Source organism: Cucumis sativus, chromosome 4 (assembly GCF_000004075.3).
Source record: "Cucumis sativus cultivar 9930 chromosome 4, Cucumber_9930_V3, whole genome shotgun sequence".
Classification (NCBI taxonomy): domain Eukaryota; kingdom Viridiplantae; phylum Streptophyta; class Magnoliopsida; order Cucurbitales; family Cucurbitaceae; genus Cucumis; species Cucumis sativus.
Genome location: NC_026658.2, coordinates 26255901 through 26276458, shown reverse-complemented (window position 1 = coordinate 26276458; position 20558 = coordinate 26255901). Strand labels below are relative to the sequence as shown.

Sequence of the window (20558 nt, the reverse complement as noted above, 5' to 3'; positions counted from 1 at the left end):
CACCAAATATTGAGAGCAATGGAGAGTTACTGTCACCCAATACTTGATAAAATAACACTAACAATTACTGTTTGTTTGTTTAAAATTTTGAAAATATTTCTACCGTAAACCACTTGTCAGCAGCGAGCTCTCCCACTGTAAAGCTGTAAAATAATGATGTGAGTCTTGAAACTTTAACAGAAATGATGGCAATTGCAACAAAAGCATTTAATTTTTTTAAAAAACTTAAATCGAACACAAGCCAAGCTTGGTAATCATCTACTAAAATTATAACTTAATAGCAATTACTCGGTCTGCTCCAAAGTATCTTCTTTCCCTGTTATTAACACACTCAACAGTCAACCCAGTTGGGAGTGGCTTTTTAATTATTTGCTATGATAATCTCTCCATGAAGCATCTTTATCCTCTGTCATTGTCAACACTCCAAGTCACCTAAAAGTGGAAATTTTGATTTCAATTCGACAGTGGGCAGAACCAAAGGGTTAGTACTTTAGGACTGTGTGAACTGTGAATAAATATGTATGGTTTGTGTGGTCGTGGGGATTCTTCATTTCCCGCATTTTATAACTGTTCAAATTTTCATATAAGCATATGAAATTTAGAGTAATGTATCCCATAAAGTTCCCACTTCCATGGTTCAGTCTCTACTTCAAATGATATGTATTATCTCATAGAATTTCTTCAAAAAACATAAAGAGAAAAAGAAGAGGGAAAAAGTTTATTATTTCTCCAAAGGCGAAGCCTCAAAAGTAAGACAAATGACTAGTTATTGAGACATGACAATAAGTCCAGTACACACCATTATCAACATAAGAGAAATACAACACTGCAAATGCAAGCCTACATGATCAGACGATCCTGCATCAAAAGAAAACAGAAAATCAAGTCCAATTCCAACTTATTGCGTTGGAGATAAAAGAACAAATACCAAAGCTTATAATGTACATATAGTATTCAGCGTGATTCCCAAATACTTGTTTCTGAAAATTCAAGCCTTATTCTGAAATCCATATGTCGAGAAAAAAGGTATCCAGAAATTATCGTGCAGCACAGATAGTCAGCCTTTAAACCCCACGGGGGATAGATGGCTAGTGTTCATGCAATTTTCCGCGTGTTGGGTGGATTATTATCAAGAATAAGAAACCTTACGTTCAAGCAATAAATGCATAATCAACTACTAATATGGCCCATTACATGGCTGGTCATCTAGATGATGATCCTACGAAAAGATAAACACTCTTAAACCTAGTTTGTTCAAGCAACAGATGCAAATTGGATCTATAGAGCCTACTGCTTTCATTCCTTCGAAAGCTAGTCTATTCGGTCTAAATTCACGCGAAGTCAAATCAGAATTATCAAGAAAAGATCAACTAGAAGTTAACCGAAGAAGGGGAATAAATGAAGAGACAAGTTCAATACGCTTTGTACAAGCCCCAATCACAACGACGAGGAAAGTGTACGCTCGAGTTTCTAAACTAAGCAAAATCAGGAAAATACAGGTATAAATCCATCAGATATAACCACTATCCATTTTGTAATCGATGATTATCAGATACAGGAAACATAATGTGCAATTGCTGATTGCAACCACAACGAGCATTCATTCAAGATAAGATCAACATTCAATATGCAACATTTAGATAAGATCGTCTATCAACATTTTAGAATAAGAATGAAATGTAAAACAGTAACCCTACTGGAGTAAGATGAGACGAACCATTCGGTGAAAGAAGGGGAAAGAGTCCTATTTGGAAGACTTATCGTCTTTCTCGTTTTTCTTGGAGTAGATGTAATCGGGAGGAGAGTAAATGAGAGCAGCGGCCATGGCTCCCGGAAGAACGATGTACCCAGCGAACACGGCGAGCTTCCTCAACAGGGGTTCTCCTTTCATCAGCGCCATTATTCCTCTTCTGCTTCCAACACGAATTGATGTAAAAAGTCCAGTTGGGAAGTTGCTCCATTACACTTTATATGCCGCCAGCTCATACCGTTAAGGCCCATTTGACGCTCAATATCGGGCCTTAAGTTTTCTTGGAGTTTTTGGCCCATAAGATGAAGGCGGTAAAGAATCGGGCCCTTTTTGCTCCGATTTATATTTTTTAAAATTTTAATACGAGGTAATTACAAATTTATCAATTAGATTCAAAATAATTAAGTATATAGCAATATTTTAAAAAGTTTACAAATATATCAAAATTTGTCAAATTCTATCGATAATAGAAGTCTATCACCGATAGACCATGTTGTAAATATGTGATAGACCATACAAGTCTATCAACTATAATTTAAAACAACAACTAAAATATACTCATGTTTTGTTTAAAATGGATATACTTAGTGAATTTTTTTAAAAAAGTTAGGATTTTTTTCTTTTTCATTTTCTTTTCAAAATGTATTGTTTGGGGATTATTTTTTATCACAAAAATCTAAGAATGTAATGCCATAACCTAGTGGTAACATAGGTCCTCGAGAATCTAAAACTCCAAAAAGTTGAAGCATTTGGCTAGAAAGAAGAGTTGGATCATCATTGGTTATCACCAAACGAAGGAAGAAAACGTACATGTGTTCAGTGGCATATCCATTTTGTTGTAACTAAAAAAAATTAAACAAGTAAGACTTGAACTCTAATTGGAAGAGGGACTAACAAACATAGTTATCACTAAACTGTCTACAAATATTAAAAAATTATTAATTTTGTTTATACATATTATATAAAGACAATAAAGTTGAAGGGGCTCGGCCCTGGGCCTATACTAAATCCACATGTACATATGTTGAACTTTGGTTGATAAGAAAACCATTTTTAGTGAAATTTTTCAAAGAAAAAGTGTACCAATATTGATAATGAATTTAAGAAAATGTCTGTCCATTAATTTTCTCAAGTTTTGTTCATAAATTATTCTTAACATAAAAATTAAGACTCAAATTATAAAAATTAAACATAATATATTTGAAGCACGTGGTTTAAAAAGTGAGTTGGGATCATAATTGGTCATTGTCAAATGAACAAAATGTGCATATCAACTATCAATATGACATTTTTTAAAGGAAAAATCAAGAACTTGCCTTGGAGGTATTCATGAAAAAGGTCATATTAGAGAAATATAGTGCTGGCAATGGGCCATTTTCCAAAAATTTCTAATCGATAAATGAAATAATCCATTTCAAAAACTTGGAAGCTCAATAGGATGCATGAAGAAAAATGTGATAATTTCAATATAACATTTGAAACAATTGCTATCCTACAAGAACAAGATTGGGTTTCTGTTGCAGCCACCTTGTCCTTGAGAAGAAAAATGGCAAAAATGAGATCAAATTTAGATTACATTTAAACAAAGAGAAACGGTAAACAACATTGGATGATGGAGAGATCAACGAATAAGGCCTTGTTTGGTAACGATATCAATGGTGGTAGGCTGCACCTCCGGTAAGCCGCTGCCGGACAAGGTGGGTGCATCGGTGCCGCCGCCCTGATTAGGCTTGGGCACAAGATGCCCCTCCACCCCATACCCTTTCCTTTTATACTCTTCCAAGTCTTTATATTTCACGTACGGACTGCTCTCTAATGGCAGCAAATCTTCCACCGGGGCCTTCTCTTCCATCTTCCCCATCATTTGGTGCTGTCCTTGCTCTTCCATGTTCGACATTTTTTCCCTCTTTGAACAGACTCTGTTTTTTCACCTCTTACTTATGCATACAATCCTCAAATAAAGGAACCAATTATGTCCATGTGTTTCCAAAAGTTCAGCTCCCTCTTGACCCGCTCTCTCCTCTGAGCCCCACAATCGCAAACCATAAAACTTAAAAAAGAAATCATAATCATATTATGTAAAATTCATGTATGTTGTAAATTACAAAGTCACAGTTGAGGATTGAAAGTTACTGATCAATTAATGCAGAGGGGACCCAAGAAGAAGCTTCGTGGCGGTGGTTGTCTGTTTCTGTGTATATGCATTACATAACGATGAAGCTTTTGTGCCCAGACAAAAATGGCTGGCTCTCCATCCTCCACCCACTGCTTTCTATTACTTATCGTCTCTGCAAGTTTCCCCACCACATATTCTCTCATCCCCCAATGCTCTGTGCCCACTTCTTCTCTTATCTGTTTCTCTTCTTCTTTCCTCTGCAACAATTTTGGCTCCAACTTCATCAATGGCTACTGATCAGAACACGACACAAAGAAGGGATTCCAATACCCAGCTTCTCGATGAGCTCGAGGCTCTGAGCCAATCTCTCTACCAAACCCATATCTCCACTACTCGGAGAACCGCCTCGCTTGCTCTTCCTCGGAGCTCTCTTCCTTCTATTCCCTCTGCTGAAGATGTGGGTATCGTCAAAACTGATGATAAATTCAACAAGCCGAGGTCGCGACGGATGTCTCTGTCGCCGTGGCGTTCTCGTCCCAAGCTCGACGATGAGGATAAATTGCAAACGGAACGAAATAGGTTATCTTCGAGTCAGCCGGAGCCGAGAAAGTTGGATGATGCGACGCCGGAGAAGAAGGGGATTTGGAATTGGAAGCCGATTCGAGCTCTAACCCACATCGGAATGCAGAAGATGAGTTGCTTGTTCTCTGTTGAAGTTGTCACCGTTCAGGGACTTCCCGCCTCCATGAATGGGCTTCGACTTTCAGTTTGTGTGAGGAAGAAAGAAACCAAAGATGGAGCTGTCAACACAATGCCGTCAAGAGTTTCGCAAGGCGCAGCGGATTTCGAAGAGACGTTGTTCCTCAAATGCCATGTTTATTGCACTCCTGGAAACGGAAAGCCTATGAAGTTCGAGCCTCGTCCGTTTTGGATTTATGCTTTTGCTGTAGATGCTCAAGAACTTGATTTCGGGAGAAGTCCAGTGGATTTGAGTAAACTGATTGAAGAATCCATAGAGAAGAGTTACGAAGGAACGCGAATTCGACAGTGGGACTTTAGCTTCAATCTGGCGGGAAAGGCCAAAGCGGGAGAACTAGTAGTCAAATTAGGATTTCAGATTATGGAGAAAGACGGAGGTATTGGAATTTACAATCAAGCACAGTCAAAGGAATCGAAATCGGGAAAAAATTTCGGCAGAAAGCAATCGAAGACCTCGTTCAGTGTTCTTAGTCCGAGATTAACCAGTCAAAGTGAAGCTTGGACTCCATCTCAAACAAGAGCTTCGACGGATCTTCCAGGAATGGATGACCTCAACTTAGATGAACCAGCACCAGTACCGTCAACCTCGCCGTCTATTCAAAAATCCGAAGAACCAAAGATTGAAGATCTCGATCTTCCAGACTTCGATGTTGTGGACAAAGGAGTAGAGATTCAGGACAAAGAGGAAGAAGTTGAAAAAGAAGAATCCGAAAAATCAGTGGAAGAAAAGTCGACTTCAAGCGAGGTAGTCAAGGAGGTTGTACTCGATCAAGCTCATTTGAATCGATTATCAGAGCTCGATTCGATTGCACAACAAATCAAAGCTCTGGAGTCAATGATGGAAAATGAAAACGTTGGGAAAAACGATGAAGAATCCGATTCGCAGAGACTTGATGCCGATGAAGAAAACGTAACGAGAGAATTTCTTCAAATGCTCGAGGAAGAAGATGGTACTGCCTCATTCAACAATAACAGCAAACTAAGTTACCCTGAAATTCCTCCTCTCCAACTCGAAGAAACAGAGGACTCTTCGCAGGCCGAATCCAAATCATACATTTCAGATCTTGGGAAGGGGTTAGGCTGCGTAGTTCAAACCAGAGATGGAGGCTACTTAGCCGCCATGAATCCACTAAACACCCAAGTTTCAAGGAAGGACATTCCAAAACTGGCGATGCAGATATCGAAACCATTCATTTTAGGCTCCACACAGTCGCTGAGTGGGTTTGAATTGTTTCAAAGAATGGCTTGCAGTGGAGTAGAGGAACTGAGCTCAAAAGTAGTAGCATTAATGTCTTCAGATGAACTCATGGGGAAAACAGCAGAACAAATTGCATTTGAAGGAATCGCCTCAGCAATCATTCACGGAAGAAACAAAGAAGGAGCAAGCTCCACGGCCGCGCGCGCCATTGCTGCTGTAAAAGCAATGGCGACCGCATTGAGCACAGGAAGGAAAGAGAGGATTTCGACAGGAATTTGGAACTTGAACGAAATCCCTCTGACCATTGAAGAGATTCTAGCATTTTCAATGCAGAAGCTGGAAGAAATGAGCGTAGAAGCTTTGAAAATCCAGGCCGAAATGGCGGAGGAAGAAGCCCCATTCGACGTCTCTGCTCTGAATGTGAAAACTGGGGGAAAAGATCAAAATCAATTCCACCCATTGGACACAGCAATTCCATTTGAAGATTGGATGAAGAAATTGAACTTCAGTGGGTACGGAAGCAAAAAGGAAGAAGAAGGGGTGACAGTGGGGGTGGTGGTGCAGCTAAGAGACCCATTAAGGAGATACGAATCAGTGGGAGGTCCAGTGGTGGGTCTGATCCATGCAACAGAAGTAGAAATGGAAGAGAAAACAAGCAAATACGAAGAGGAAAGAAGATTCAAGGTGACGAGCTTGCATGTGGGAGGGTTGAAGGTGAGGGGCGGAGGGAAGAGAAACGCATGGGATAGTGAAAAACAGAGGCTAACGGCGATGCAGTGGCTGGTGGCGTACGGGATTGGGAAGGCAGCGAAGAAAGGAAGACATTTGGTATCAAAGGGACCAGATATGTTGTGGAGCTTATCGTCCAGAGTAATGGCAGACATGTGGCTCAAACCAATACGAAACCCAGATGTTAAGTTCGCTAATTAGAACAACCAGTTTCCTTCCACTGCATGCCGGAGATTGTGTTTGTTTATTGTGTTCATATTTATTGTGTTCTATATAACAAGTAAGCTTAAGAGAGTATATGTGTTGAGTAGGAAAACAGGAGGAATTGCATAGTTCATTTTGTATTTAACTAAAGAATTCCAATAAATCCCCTAAAATCATTCTATATTTGATTACTTTTCTAAGACTGACTCTCCTCACCTAGCTGAATTTCTTTTTTGTTAACTGTTTTGTATCTTAAATGTCAGGGCAGCAATTGTTCCCTATTACATTTGTCACTTTGAGAGAGGAAGTATCAATCACATCTCATCATCTTTAGATTACGCTTCCCAATAATTTAGAACGTGATACAATATCAATAAATCCCTACAATATGATGAAATTTAATGGAAAAACAAAATATATATTTCAAAATAGGTGGCCAGCAAGAACTTCCAAGTAAACATCATAGAAATTTTTGTGCATATTTGGGAAAATGAATTTTTGGGATTGAGAAAGGGGGGTTAGCTAAAAGAAGGGCAAACGCAACAATAAACAAAATGGTGTAGGAAGAAAAAAAAGTTAACCCATTACTTAATAAAAATACATGAATTGAATCTGAGAAAATATAACCGAGGGAGGTAAAAATGAACTATTGAAGTTTTAAAATTAGAACCTATAGGTCATTGGAGGAAGTTATTAAAATAATATGATTGGCCAAACATTCATAAATGTATAGTTCAACCAAGCAGCTTAAGCCCAACCCTTAGAGACGGACTGCACTACATCTATGTATAATATTGAATCTACATTGTCTAAGAATTTTAGTTAAAATAAACATAATAACACAAAAGCTACAGTTTTGGTACCATAATTGGGCAGACGAGCCCATCCTATCGTTGAATAAACAGGGTCAAATAATTCTAATTATAAGAGTTTCAAATCACATCACATATACGCACTAATTTTAAGAAACCCCTCATCAAAATAAGTAGGAGTAGGAGTTCAAACCTTCGGAGATATAATAATCTCTGAAATCTTGATTTCAGATATCTATTGAATGCGACAAGGCAAGAGGCAGCATCCGACTAAACAATAATATTATTACCAAGAAGCTATTATATTCCTCCAATTCAACCAAGTTTAGTCTTTATAAGTTTGTCTCCAACAGAAATCCGTGGATTCACAACTGGATGAACTAATGAAACAAGTCTGCACGCATTCATACTATACAATAGGGCCCCTCAATAACTAACTTCGTGGTGTGTATTAATAGCAAAACTGCAAGCTAATCCCTATTTTATACAGCAAACCTGCACGTTAAGTACACACATTCAAAAATTTTCAGAAAAGCCTGATCGGTTGTAAAATGATTATGTCCACCAAGATAGCATATATCCAAAAATAAAATACCTTACCTCAGGATTTCTGTGCTTCATCGGACGAAGATTGACCCCCAAAAGAGTTTGGAGGCTTTGACTCTCCAGTTTGGTGATCTGAAGAACTTTGTTCTACTTGTTCATCTGACTTGGATTTTGACTTAAAAGGCCTCTCAAATTCCTTCACACTTCCAGGATCTATAAATAAATTATTCAGTTTCTGGTCCTGCAGAAAATGTAGATATAAATATATAAGGGTGATGGTGACTAGGAAACTATTTACTGTGGACACACATTTAGACTGTTACCAGGAAACCATATCTAAATGGCAGATACAGTGGAATAATTAATTTCATATTAATTTCCTTGATTAGGAAACTCGAGGACCGGGTAAAGAGAAATGAAAACAAAAAATCATCATCTGTAGTAAAAACTGATGATTAGAAATTACAACGTTGAAGTTGGAACCACTTGGTTGACGTGGTGCCCCGAAAGAACATGACTATTTTAATTACGATAAAGGCATTTACTACACATTACAAGACAGATCGTTTGCATGTAACTTCCATGCATAATTACCTGAACTTGGAGGCTATTTACTAAAAAATCCTTATATTTGTTCTCAAAACCAAATCGCTGCCACCACTGTTTCTCAAGTACAAACTAACCATTAATTCCTTTCTTAATAAGTGTACAGCAATTAATCATACAGAACTCCAATACACACAGGAACACATTAAGCTATCCACTTTCAAGGGAAAATTTGTTTAACCTTTACCCAACAAACTGTAACTTTTGCAGGCCACAATCAACATCATTGAGTCACCGAGAATGACGATCCACATCTCATATGGTGATGGAACCAGAAACTTACATCTTTCAGTGGTAATTGTGATTCCAAAAAGCTAAGACACATTTTTGGTAATTGTGCTTCCAGAGTTCCAGTCAATGGTTTTTAGCTTTGCTTTGTTATCTTAATTTTTTGGGAATGTTTTCAAAATTCAAGTTAAGTTTTTAAATTTTTTGTTTTTGTTTAGGAAACTTAGTTAATAATTCAAATAAGGAAACATGAAAAGTAGGACAAAGAAATTGATAGAAATTGTGAAAGACAGTTACAATTTTCAAAAACTAAAAACCAAATGGTTCTTAATTTAATTGAAGAAATGAAATCACAAAAGGAGAGAAGAACCAACTTTAGCACAGAAAAAATGTATTCAAAGAATACTACAACTTGGCGGAAACAGAATTCAAACAATAATTGCAAGGAGTTGCGTTTAACTTTCATCACCCAAGAGTGAGTAACAAAAGTGAGATAATCCAAAAAGTGACAGAATCTTAGAAAAGCCAAAGAATCCTTATCCTAAAAAGATCTTCTATTTTCTCTAACTAAGTGGTCCCCCAAAGGGCTTAAATAATTGAATCCAAGGAATCTTCCCCTCCTTGAAGTCGAAGGAGTGTCCACTGAATGTGAAAGGGATCAAACTTCTAAGAAAAAGATGAAATGCTTTTAACATCTTTAGGAATGGAACTGGCCGCTTAAAAAAGGATAATATGGTAAAATTGTAGACAAAAGATAAGGAGATGGATTTGGACTCGGCATTTATCATTAGTTATGCCACACAGAACATCTATCAGATAGAGCCGTGTTATGTTGTCTACCTGAATTTTTGTGGGTCTTACATCATTGAACGAACATATTCACTCCCCATTAACACGCAGAAAATTTTATAAATGAACTTATCAACTAAAAGGATGAGCATGAAGACATCACAGAATCAAGTACAGAGTATCAGAGGTACTCACACTCTGAAGTGCTTCAAGCTTTCTCTGCAAAGCCTCATGCTCCGCTTGAATACGGAAAGGAACACCATGCTTTTGGTAGACATTGTTCTGGGCCAAATCTTCATCAATATCACTAGCCGTTGTTGCAAAAGGATGATTTGCAGGAATCCACCTGATTGTATCCGGGTCAACATCAGGAGGAATTGAATCTCCTTCCTTAAGAAACATGGTTGGTCTCTTCCACTGATATGCCCGAGATCTCCGTTTCTGATGAATATTTTGTTCCTCTTTAGTAAGAGTAACTGGAGCCAACCGATAAACCTTTCCACACATTTCTACAGACGAATTGCTTTTGTCAACCTTCACCAGTGGATTATTAAAGGGGTCGTTGTATTTTAAAGGTTTAGAACTGAAGAAAAGGGAAGATTACAGAGAAAACAATAAGAATATAATGGAAATACAAACAGAACATAACAAACATATTAGCAAGTTGCAAGGGCAAGGGTTCGAAAGATTTAAATCATACATGCCTCTTCTGTCAGATCTCAGCTGACCTCGCCTAACAAGATCCGCCACTGATCCGGAATGACTGTTCCTGGACTTCCTCATCAAATACACTCTTGCAACAATTGCTAAACAAGCAGTTACAACGCAAAATCCAATTGCAAGACCGTTTCGAGTACATTTGTTCATCTGAGACAGAATAGGTCAAGTGAGTAACCATTAGTACACCCTTAAAACCAAAAACAAAAAACATGATTTGAACTCAAAGTTCATTCACTAGAGTTTAGGGATTATAACAAAAGGCAATACACATTGTCGCAAATTTGCGTTCAAAACTTGCATCAGTTTATATCAATTCCGTCGACATCACCATTCACGACGTAACGTAGTTACTTTGGTTCCATGGCCATTCATCAGACAGGTGCAAATTGTGAATATAACAGAAAGAAGACAGTCATTACAAACGCAATTCTCGAATGTGCAAACAAATATATAAAGAAAAGTCACAAACTCCTAATCTATCATAACCTTACCAAGAAAACGCCTGGAGGTGACGAAATAATCATCTCCTGCATTTTCCCTATGTAATCTTCCGAAGCCACACTACCAGTCCCACTCTTGAGCACAATTTCATCCCCTTCGACATTTCCGCCGGAATCAGTGCTTGCGGAGCCCTCACCCGATTTTACAACAAAATTTCCACCAATTCGAGACCGATCTGAGTTGCAGTTCAAATGACCATACCTAATGCCATCCCATTTAGAACCAATTCCAAGTTGGGATATGGCGGACAGAGCAGGAGGCTTTCGAACCCATACGTATGGCTGCATAAATAATCTAAAAAGTTGAAAAACATGGTAGAGAACAATTGCCTGATAAAATCAGAAGAAAACTGGAGGAGGGATTACCTGGAAAGAAAGAGAATGTAACTGCAGAGTCCAATTGGGTGCCATTACAGGTGCAGGAAAACATACTGAAAGAAAATAAAAGAGGAATTAGAATGGTGGAGACGAGAAAATGCACAAAGACGCCATACCAAAGCAAATGAAAGAGCCAATGGAGGATAGGGTTTGGGTTTCGCTGGAGTAACTTCGCTTTGGATTCAAATGTCAAAGACCTAATTTGTAAAAGACTACTCTCTATCATCAATGGATCCGTGGCGCAATGGTAGCGCGTCTGACTCCAGATCAGAAGGTTGCGTGTTCGATTCACGTCGGGTTCATATTTTCCATCTAAATTTCTTTTTCATACTATACCCATAGGTGATGTGAAAATTTTGACGTATCAAATTAGTCAAGACTTAATAAATAGTTGAGTTTTGGGGGGGGAGGTGTGCGTATGAAGTGGGAATTTGTATTGACAAGAAGAGTAAAAGGGAACAAAGTGAAGTAAACACGCCATAATTAAGTGTGATATGATGCCCATGTGATGACTACTAATATATACATATATATATATATAGGTATAGGTATAGTGGGTGGGGCATTCTTTCATTTATTTATTTTATTGGGCGGCTCCAAATGCAATGGAATAATAAAATGGGGGGTTTTTCCTTTTTATACTAAAACTACGTATTAATTTAAGTTTTGACCTAACCAACACACAATCTTTGGATGATAATGGGTTTGATGAAAAAGAAATGTATCTTATGCTAACTCACCACTAGAAAAATAGAATTATTTATGTGTATATTTCATATTACGATAAATGGTGTCTTTTGGACTAATTTTCTTAAAGGACGCTAAAGAAAAAGAAAGGGCCGCAATATTTCATTTTCATAGTGTGAAGTGTGGTGTGGTGTGTTGAATGGATGATTAAAATAAATGAAACCATGTTCATGTTTTTAATTTATAATTAAGAATTGTTGAATTAATTAAGTAGTGGGGGTTAACAAACTGCAATTTGTTTGCATTACATATTGAATAAGAACAAGTTTGATCCTCTAATCCAATCAATCCATCCATTTCTATTTGCATTGACAGTTTGTCTTTGCACATAAAATAACACACACACAAAGTTAAGTCTCTATAATGCAATTCCACCTAATTCATTACCATTTTTGGCTACCACAAATTTCCAGCTCCCTTTGTCAAAAATACTATTTTTAAAAGCAAGGGGCTACTAATGGCTCTTCTCTTTAATAACAATAATAATAATAAGTTTGATATATATAATAACATTGATGATTAAATTAAATCAAAGTTTTTTGGTGGCTATTTGACTCTCAATTATAATTTTTGGTCCATTTTAGTGCATTGTCTCTTAAACAGTCCAACCGACTATTATAGTTTTATATCCTCATCTACAACATCCATATCCATTCTCTTTTGTTCTTACTTGCCATATTCAATTTACTAAGGTTTCATTTGATCAAGAAATTACTTTCCTTACCTTTTATTCTTAAAAATAAAGTCACAAACATCACTTATATAAATGTATGTGTAAATTGATAGTTTATCGTATTGAATTATATAATTATTAGATTGGACTAAAGAGGTAGATGCATATTCCTCACATAGATTAAGATCCAATCAAAACCCTAATTGAATTAATATATAAAGGAATTTAAGGTTATAGTCTCCAACACACTTTTAACAATAATCAATAGAGCTTTATGAAAAACAACTATTTGGGTAATTGTAACCGATGACCATTTTAGGAATGATAATTAAGAACAAGCTTGTATGACTAATAGACATTTATAACATAGTTTATCAGTTATAAACTTCTATCATTTATAGAAGTTGACAAATATTGCAGTATTTGCAATTTTTTTAAATATGTTATTATATAATTAATTATTTTAAATCTAATTGCTATTTCGGATAAATACACATAAAAACAGTGAAAGTTTGAAAAAAAAATAGTTACCTACAAAATTAGTGTCCTAATGCAGTTATTAGTAATGTTAAAGTCCAAAAACCAAATTGACGTTTTTAAAAAGTTAGGGAACAAAAAGGGGATTATTAAAACTTGAAACCCAAGAATTCAAAAGAGAATTAAATATAAAAAGTAATAATAAAAGGTTGGAATTTTTATAGCTTAGTTCCAATAGATATATATACATATATATATATACATACATATATATATATATATATATATATATATATATATATATATAATTGCAATTAATTAAAGAATAATAAATAAAATAAGAAAAAAGGGGAGGCTAAAGTTCCACTTTGTAACCTGAGGATATATAAATATAAATGGGTAGGAAAATGTCTTGGAATTGTTATAATTGTGTTGGTTCAAAAGTGGCAGAGAAAAGTGTGATAATGGGAAAGCAGAAAAAAGAAAGCATGTGAATTAGATATCACAACAAAATTGAATTCAGACTTCATTAGAGGAAAAATGAGAGAGAGAAGATAGATATGTATGAGAGGCAAAAAGTGGGGTTTGTTTGATTTTGATACATTCAAACTTGTTATTATGAGATTAGATGGATAGATAAATCCCACTACACTACACACCCCTATGCTTTTTTCTTTCCTCTATGTTTTTAGAGTTTATACTCTATATTATATCAATTATAAACTTTTATTTTTTATTTTTTAACATTTCATTTCTAAAAATAAGTTTGTTTTAGATTAGAATAAATTGGGTATCTCCAACATTGATTTTCCCCTAATCTGGAAAATCGAAGATTAGAATTAATGAAAGTGGAAGGCAGAATTAAGTTTGATGTTCAAAATGAAGAGGAAGAAAAGGGTAATATAAGGAAATAAATTAACAAAAGTTAAACGAAGTGAAATAAGAAAGAGTAGTTGGAAAGTTCGGATATGAAAACTAATTTTAAACCTAAAAAAATTGAAAGTGATTATCATGTTGAGAAGATAAGTGAAAGTGAAAAGGACAGAGAGCAGGAGGGAAGCAGCGATGGGTATGGAAGGTTGAAAAGAAAAATGGATTGAAGGATTTAGTAAAGGTTTTTTTAAAATTAGAAATGGAGCAGTTGGGGTTGCAGTTGCAGAATTATTCCATTTTCAGAAGAGAAAAAAGAAAGAAAAAACTTTATGGATCTGATCTGACCTTTTAAATCTTCAGGGAAGAGGAAAGAGAAAAATTGGCAATGTGATGAAGAGAGAGATGAGGGGAGAGGGAAGCATTTGGTGCTGAAAAATGCGATCCAAAATGGAAATAAACAAATCACATTGGCTGTTGGAATGTCCACCATCCACATGATGATACTCATACTGTTCCCCCTTTTTCAATTCATCGCCCTGTACTGTAAAGTTATGCCATCTCCGCTGAAAATCGACGACAAGATTTTGAAGTCAATATTCACAACAGAAACAGAATTATCAGAGCGGCCGATTTCAAATTCAGGGGAATCTCCTTTGTTTACAACTTGAATACATCCACAATTTTCAGTAATTACATGAATTTGATTAAGAAAGCTATTTACAACACGGAGGAAGGAAGGAACAAGAATCGCAGTAGTTAAGAGAAAAACCCTAGAGCTAAGGTAAGAACCTATTCGTCTTATCATCTCCTTCCTCTTTCACTCTGGATTCCGTTCCGCCGTTCGAACTCGAGCTCGCCGGAAAACCGCCGCACTTCTGGCACTGACTTACCACCAGAATCTGACGACAGGAAGGACAGGAAGAGTGAGATCGGAACCAGGTATCGATGCAGGACATGTGAAACCCATGGCCACACTGCGGCAGCACACGAATTTCATCACCGACAGCGAACTCCGCGAGGCAGATCGCGCAATCTGAGAACTGAGCAGAAAACTCAGCAGTGAAGGTGTACTTGGGAAGAGACCTCAGGATCTTCTTCTTGAGACCTTTGTTGGAAGCAGGAGGCGGCGGAGGACGAGTGGAACCAGCGCCACCACCATCACCAGCAAGGTGGCGTAGCCAGGCGCAACGAGCAACAGCAACAAGACCGAGGACGCAAATCAAAGCACAGAGGAGGGCGGCGAGGATTATGACGAAGTCAGAATCATACCTAGGCTCGAACGTATCGGAGGTGGCGGAGGAGTTGACGCCGGCAAGGTACCTGAAGGGACGCATTTGAATCGGCGAGAGAAAAGGAAGATGTTATAAGATAAAGAGATGAGAAGGGCAGTCGTTTTGAATCAACCGTGGGCGTAACGTTTGTCGTTTCGAGGGGATTTTAAGGGGGTTTTATACTGACGGGATTCGGCCTTCCGTTTTACTGCTTTCGTACTTACTCATTACACTCACCCACCCCAATACTAACGCCGTTTATATACACGACGCCACGATCTAAATTCATTACTATTAACTTACATTATTATCATTATATAATGTACACCACAAATACACTAATCTATCTTTTAGTCTAATAGGGATACAAATATTAATTAATTCAGATACACTTCTAACATTTATTATTAAATTTTATATCATCACATCAAATCATTTTTTTACATTTGTCTAAACCAACTAACTAAACAGTCCGTCTAACTAGACCCTTACTACGTTTGAGTATCATAGTGACTCGTAGATCTAGACAAATGTATGGTAAAAATTCTTATTCTCGAATTAATTAAATGATAAGAACTCTTAATACATTCATTAAACAGTCCAACATTGAGCAAGAAAAAGAAAAGGAATTGGGTCAAGATGATGATGATGTTTTAGTTGAAAGGAAAAGTATAAAATAACTGCGGGTGTAAACCTATTAAATAATGTAGTAATAGTCAACAAAGGTATTTGGTAAGCTAAACCATAGTCCAAATTTAAACATGGAGACACAAACATAAATTAAAAAATTATAACGTTAGTGTTAGATCCACCTTGTTGTTACTCCTCACTCTCAACCATAGTTCCTTCAAATATATAAACAAAAGAAAAAAGTATTAAGGTTTTGTAAGAGAGAAGTATAAGGAAGTAAAGGTCTTTTAGTTGGCTTCAGAAAAGGAAAGAAAAGAGAGTACATAACCAAAGTTAGCTAGATTAGATGTGTGATAAATTAAATAAAATTAGAAGACGTATGAATTACTTCCACAAAGACAGTGATCAATTTAGTTAAAACAAAATTTAGCTATAATCATGAAACAAGCTAGCTAGTACCACACATATCTAAATCAATACTCATTTGATAAACATGAGTACAAAATATCAGGAAACGACGAATTCAGTTTCGTATCAAAAGAGTGAAAATTATGGAACAAAAAAAAAAAAGAAAAAAAAACTAAAACTAAAAACCCTTTCCCTACGCCATTTTTGGGTCCCAATCCAAAACCACCATTATTAGTCATTTTATAATCTAGCAAACCACAAAACCATCAAGCAAGCAGTATTTGTAGTTATCTGATACTATCAAAGATGAAGCAAATCCTTTCTCTTTTTAGGTAGGTTGCATTAAGGTGCAACAAAAAAGGTAAAAATACACCGCATCTCCCCTCCATCTGTCGCTTCGATCACTTTTTGAAATTTTCAAAGTTAGAATGGATTAGGAAGATGGAGCTGATTCTCTTTCATGGAACATTTCTATTGGCTCACAGTAAAAGTAAATACACACTATTTTTTACGACATCATTTGGTTGTAGAAAGGGGGTTGGAATTGGACTTCACTCCGAGGTTGGAGAAAACCAACAAGGTGTAGTGTACACAAAACTGTTTGTTGATTTGAGTTAGCGTACACTTTTTCAGTTTAGATGAGCAAAGGAAAATGTCAAGAAAGAGAGGAAGGGGAGGAGTGGTGAGGTTTTAGAGAAAGGTCCTAGCAATGACAAGGCACTTTCGACGCATCAAAGAAAGGGAAATCTTTGATTCTGCTCCACAAAATGACACTTGGGACAATCATCCAATCCAAACCAATCTCCCTTCCCAGCAACACCAATATATTGCATTGCGTCTTTCTTTGAAAACGATATCCACAACACACTTTGAAATTTCTACTTTTTCTTTCCTCCTTTTGATAATAAAACAATAGGCAATATACAAATAAGACTGTCACGTTATCCCTATCAAAGCCGCCCTCTAACTCCTAAAGATTAATATCCAACAAGACTCAAAAGCTAAAGCCTAAAGAATGAGAGAGCTGAGAGAGGGAGGGGGCAGAGAAAAGGTGACATGGCCAAAGACCCAAGTAGAAATTTGGTGCGTTTGGCACTAAGAAGATTGGAGGATTTTGTTATATTTTAGAGGGCCCATAATGTGTCAAGCTAAGATATGATGCCAAACAAATAATTTAACATTTTTTATTATATTGAGAATATATAATAGCAAGTAAATAAAGAACTCAAGGTTTCGTTGAAAAAACTCCCCCTACCAAAAACTAGGCTGTTATGCTCCTCCTCGTCCTTCCAAAAGAATGCTCGAATTCTTGTTCTTGTTCAGTGGAGGATCAAAAATCTGGTTCTCAAATCAGGTCAGGCCCCACCTTTTTCAGGTTGCACTACTTCTAAAAGCTCGATGTTCAATTCAAAAGTAGCTCCAGGCTGCCAATACAAAGCAGGATTACATGTACATCTGATAACCATACAGCTAAAAGTTGTTATCTTATCTCTATCTCAACCCTCCACGCAATTATTGACATAAATAACATAAGTAAACCAAAGAGCACTTGACTTGACCATTTCTTGGATTCCTCCACTCATTATACTCACATACAAGAAAAAAAGGGGCTAAATTTTGGCTTTTGCCCATAAACTTTATATGATTTTTTAAATTCTGCAATTTATCTTTTGAACTTTTTTTAAATACACCCCTTTACAACTTTTGTTTTGTTTCAAATCACTATTCATTTTAAAAGTATATTTAAGGTTTCAATTTCGCTATCAAACAATATACAGTATTCTTGACCTGTCCTTAAAGTATATACAAGTTTTTTCCTCGTTTTTGGGTTCCGTTAATGAAGTTACTTGAACAGGTTATTTTGAAAAATTAAATTAAAAAGTCATACCAGTATATTTGAAATCTTATTTGAACTAAAGAATAAAGAGCCTGCATAGAAAAGAGACATCGTTGGTTGAGGGGCTAAAAAGTGTGAACCAAAACATATGTGCACATGTTTCACGATAAAAGTAAATAACTTTCTTTCAGTACAACGTTCTGATATCAAATTGGATGATAAGACAACAAAAACCATGGAGTCAGACCAGATTTTAATCCCGTGTTTTCATGCGTTCACATGCAAAGTGAGATCAGACAATTTTTTAATAGCCAATCTGCCAAAAAGTTGGACAAAAAAATAGTAAAATTATTGACTTACTTTAAGTAATGGATAATTAGACACCATACTTGAGAATTCGGTGACATTAACAACTTAGAATTCAGGGGCTAACTTTTCTAGTCCCGAGCTTTCATGCATTCACATGGAATTGTAAGTAAATTTCAAAAGAAATAGTCGATGGGTCAAAAAGTCACGCACAAGGAAAAATCTAAAATTGGACTTACTGGGATTTCATTCATTCCTTTTTGACCATATCCAGCCTCAGGGGGAACAATCACCCTTCGCTGCAAGTAGAAGAAAAACAAAGTCCATGAAACCCTCATAAAGATAAATGGGCGAGACTTAAAAGTTGAGAGAATATTATAAAGAGGAAGAAGATTGCCTGCAAATCAAGCATATGCTAAAATTTAAAATAGAAGAATGGAGATAGGAGATACCTTTCCCCCAACTTTCATCCCTTCAGTTATGGAGTACATTGCTGGTGGGGGTTTAGGTGCAGCCTGTGCTGAAAACAGACCATTTGGATTGTCCACAAAATCACGTTTCCGCTCCTTCCCGGGCGGGGCTCCTACTTTGAACTCATAAGGCTGATAAAACCATGGGACAATATACATTAGAAATTCAACTGGGGTCTAAAATATCACGTCTCTCTAAGTAAAGAAAGAAGAAATTTAGATTACATCCAGTCGCTTAGTTAATGAATTGATCTAAAGTTGAAGTTGTTGACTAAAGAACATCACGTTTGTAAACACTGCGTCTTTTGGTAACAACTGATTAAATGAAATCCACACAAGTAAAATGTAAAAACCTGGGCGATAACACGATTTCCAGCCAAGAGCTTAGATTCTCGACTCGACACAGCTGTAATCCCTCTATAGAGGCAATCAAAGTGCACCTGTAATAGAAAGCTAATATAGAGAAAAGTTAAAATTCAAGAACAGGCAAAACAGCTCTCAAATTTCCCAGACAGATTACCTGAACTGTGGAACCCTTCTCTGCCACAGGGCCCTTTCCCTCCTCAACATCATAGTACTTCAGTCCATTTGCTACATTCAAAATATCATTGCAGATATGAAAAGCTACACAGAAATGCTTCTCCCAATCCAGATTTTCCAACCATTAAAGAAGAGATTTCGATGGGTATTTTCTTAAATCAACAAACATCACAAATCTCTCTGAGTACTGGAAATAAAACTATAAACTCCACGAGAAGCTCAACTCGTAGTGAGTCAAACTTCCACTACATTTTCAGTAGAATTATAGAATTTAGATACGAAAATTGAAGAATATGTCGTAATTACTAATCAAGACTTAATGACTTTCTACCTACTGAAAGTACTAAGAGGAAACTCAGAAGATAGCAATACACCAAAAATTGAGATTACTAACGGCTGGTGAGATAATCCTCGAGAGGAATGGTCTTCTTGTTCCTTCTTTCTCTTGCCTTTGACGGAGATACAGAAACGAGAGTGAAAGGTAGCGAAGAGATCAAAATTGCAGACCTTCTCGAAATTGGCAGAGAAAACTCTTGTTGGGATGCATTCTCTCTTTGGTTAGACGAGGAGTGAGAACGAATTTGAGGAAGAAGGCGATGAATGGGAGAAGAATCCAAGGTGTTGGGAACGGACACTGCCATGGCGGTTGAACTACGCAGAGCTTGTGTTTGTAAAGCGCTCTCATTATATCCCCTATATCCACTAAACGCTGACGCCTCTTTTCTAATCTAAACCCAAATTAAACTAAATTTGGAAATATAGAAGACTTCAGATAAATTGTTCTTTTTCCCCTTTTTTCTTTCACTGACCATTTTTCTTCTCTCTTCAAACTTTCAAAACAGCAACAAATTGAAAATAAAAGAGAATCTAAATTAAACATTTTGAACTTCTTTAGCTTTTATTTCTAAATTTAAAAACGACAAGTTAATAAACAAATGTTTAGGAAGTCCAAGAGTATCCTGTTTTGATATGTATAATCTAAACTAAATAC

General features: G+C 36.5%; 4 protein-coding genes, 1 long non-coding RNA gene and 1 other non-coding gene across 9 annotated transcripts; 2 read left to right on the top strand and 4 right to left on the bottom strand.

Moving 5' to 3' along the window:
* Positions 1–645: 645 nt before the first annotated feature.
* On the bottom strand, positions 646–1961 carry LOC101207260. Its single transcript, XR_180832.3, has 2 exons — positions 1718–1961; positions 646–858 (listed from the first exon to the last, which is right to left on the bottom strand). It is a non-coding gene; the product is annotated as an uncharacterized LOC101207260 (long non-coding RNA).
* Positions 1962–3511: 1550 nt separating this feature from the next.
* LOC101218314 (protein PLASTID MOVEMENT IMPAIRED 1) lies at positions 3512–6956 on the top strand. Its single transcript, XM_004145555.3, has one exon. The coding sequence runs from the start codon at positions 4153–4155 to the stop codon at positions 6751–6753; it is 2601 nt and encodes an 866-aa protein (XP_004145603.1). The 5' UTR covers positions 3512–4152; the 3' UTR covers positions 6754–6956.
* An 814-nt stretch (positions 6957–7770) lies between these two features.
* LOC101205591 (protein MULTIPLE CHLOROPLAST DIVISION SITE 1) lies at positions 7771–11504 on the bottom strand. Of its 2 annotated transcripts, none has more exons than XM_011655981.2 (6): positions 11324–11504; positions 10949–11239; positions 10438–10604; positions 9933–10320; positions 8164–8355; positions 7771–8063 (listed from the first exon to the last, which is right to left on the bottom strand). In XM_011655981.2, exons 1-5 carry the CDS (start codon positions 11366–11368, stop codon positions 8170–8172), a joined length of 1077 nt encoding a protein of 358 aa, XP_011654283.1. In that variant the 5' UTR covers positions 11369–11504; the 3' UTR covers positions 7771–8063; positions 8164–8169. The 2 variants fall into 2 exon arrangements, with proteins under 2 accessions (XP_011654283.1, XP_004145552.1); XM_004145504.3 differs by having other exon boundaries at positions 8169–8355; positions 11324–11497.
* Positions 11505–11565: 61 nt separating this feature from the next.
* On the top strand, positions 11566–11637 carry TRNAW-CCA. Its single transcript has one exon. It is a non-coding gene; the product is annotated as a tRNA-Trp (tRNA).
* Positions 11638–14553: 2916 nt separating this feature from the next.
* On the bottom strand, positions 14554–15862 carry LOC101207021 (RING-H2 finger protein ATL8). The gene has a single exon (XM_004145510.3). The coding sequence runs from the start codon at positions 15437–15439 to the stop codon at positions 14882–14884; it is 558 nt and encodes a 185-aa protein (XP_004145558.1). The 5' UTR covers positions 15440–15862; the 3' UTR covers positions 14554–14881.
* Positions 15863–16046: 184 nt separating this feature from the next.
* Positions 16047–20308, bottom strand: LOC101206539 (peptidyl-prolyl cis-trans isomerase FKBP18, chloroplastic). Of its 3 annotated transcripts, none has more exons than XR_969387.2 (7): positions 19962–20297; positions 19548–19618; positions 19381–19467; positions 19010–19159; positions 18797–18856; positions 17670–17838; positions 16047–16221 (listed from the first exon to the last, which is right to left on the bottom strand). XR_969387.2 is itself a non-coding variant. In XM_031883804.1 (7 exons), exons 1-7 carry the CDS (start codon positions 20206–20208, stop codon positions 17817–17819), a joined length of 678 nt encoding a protein of 225 aa, XP_031739664.1. In that variant the 5' UTR covers positions 20209–20308; the 3' UTR covers positions 17503–17816. The 3 variants fall into 3 exon arrangements, 2 of the variants coding, with proteins under 2 accessions (XP_031739664.1, XP_004145556.1); XM_031883804.1 differs by lacking the exon at positions 16047–16221 and adding an exon at positions 18303–18343 and having other exon boundaries at positions 17503–17838; positions 19962–20308; XM_004145508.3 differs by lacking the exon at positions 16047–16221 and having other exon boundaries at positions 17503–17838.
* Positions 20309–20558: the final 250 nt, after the last annotated feature.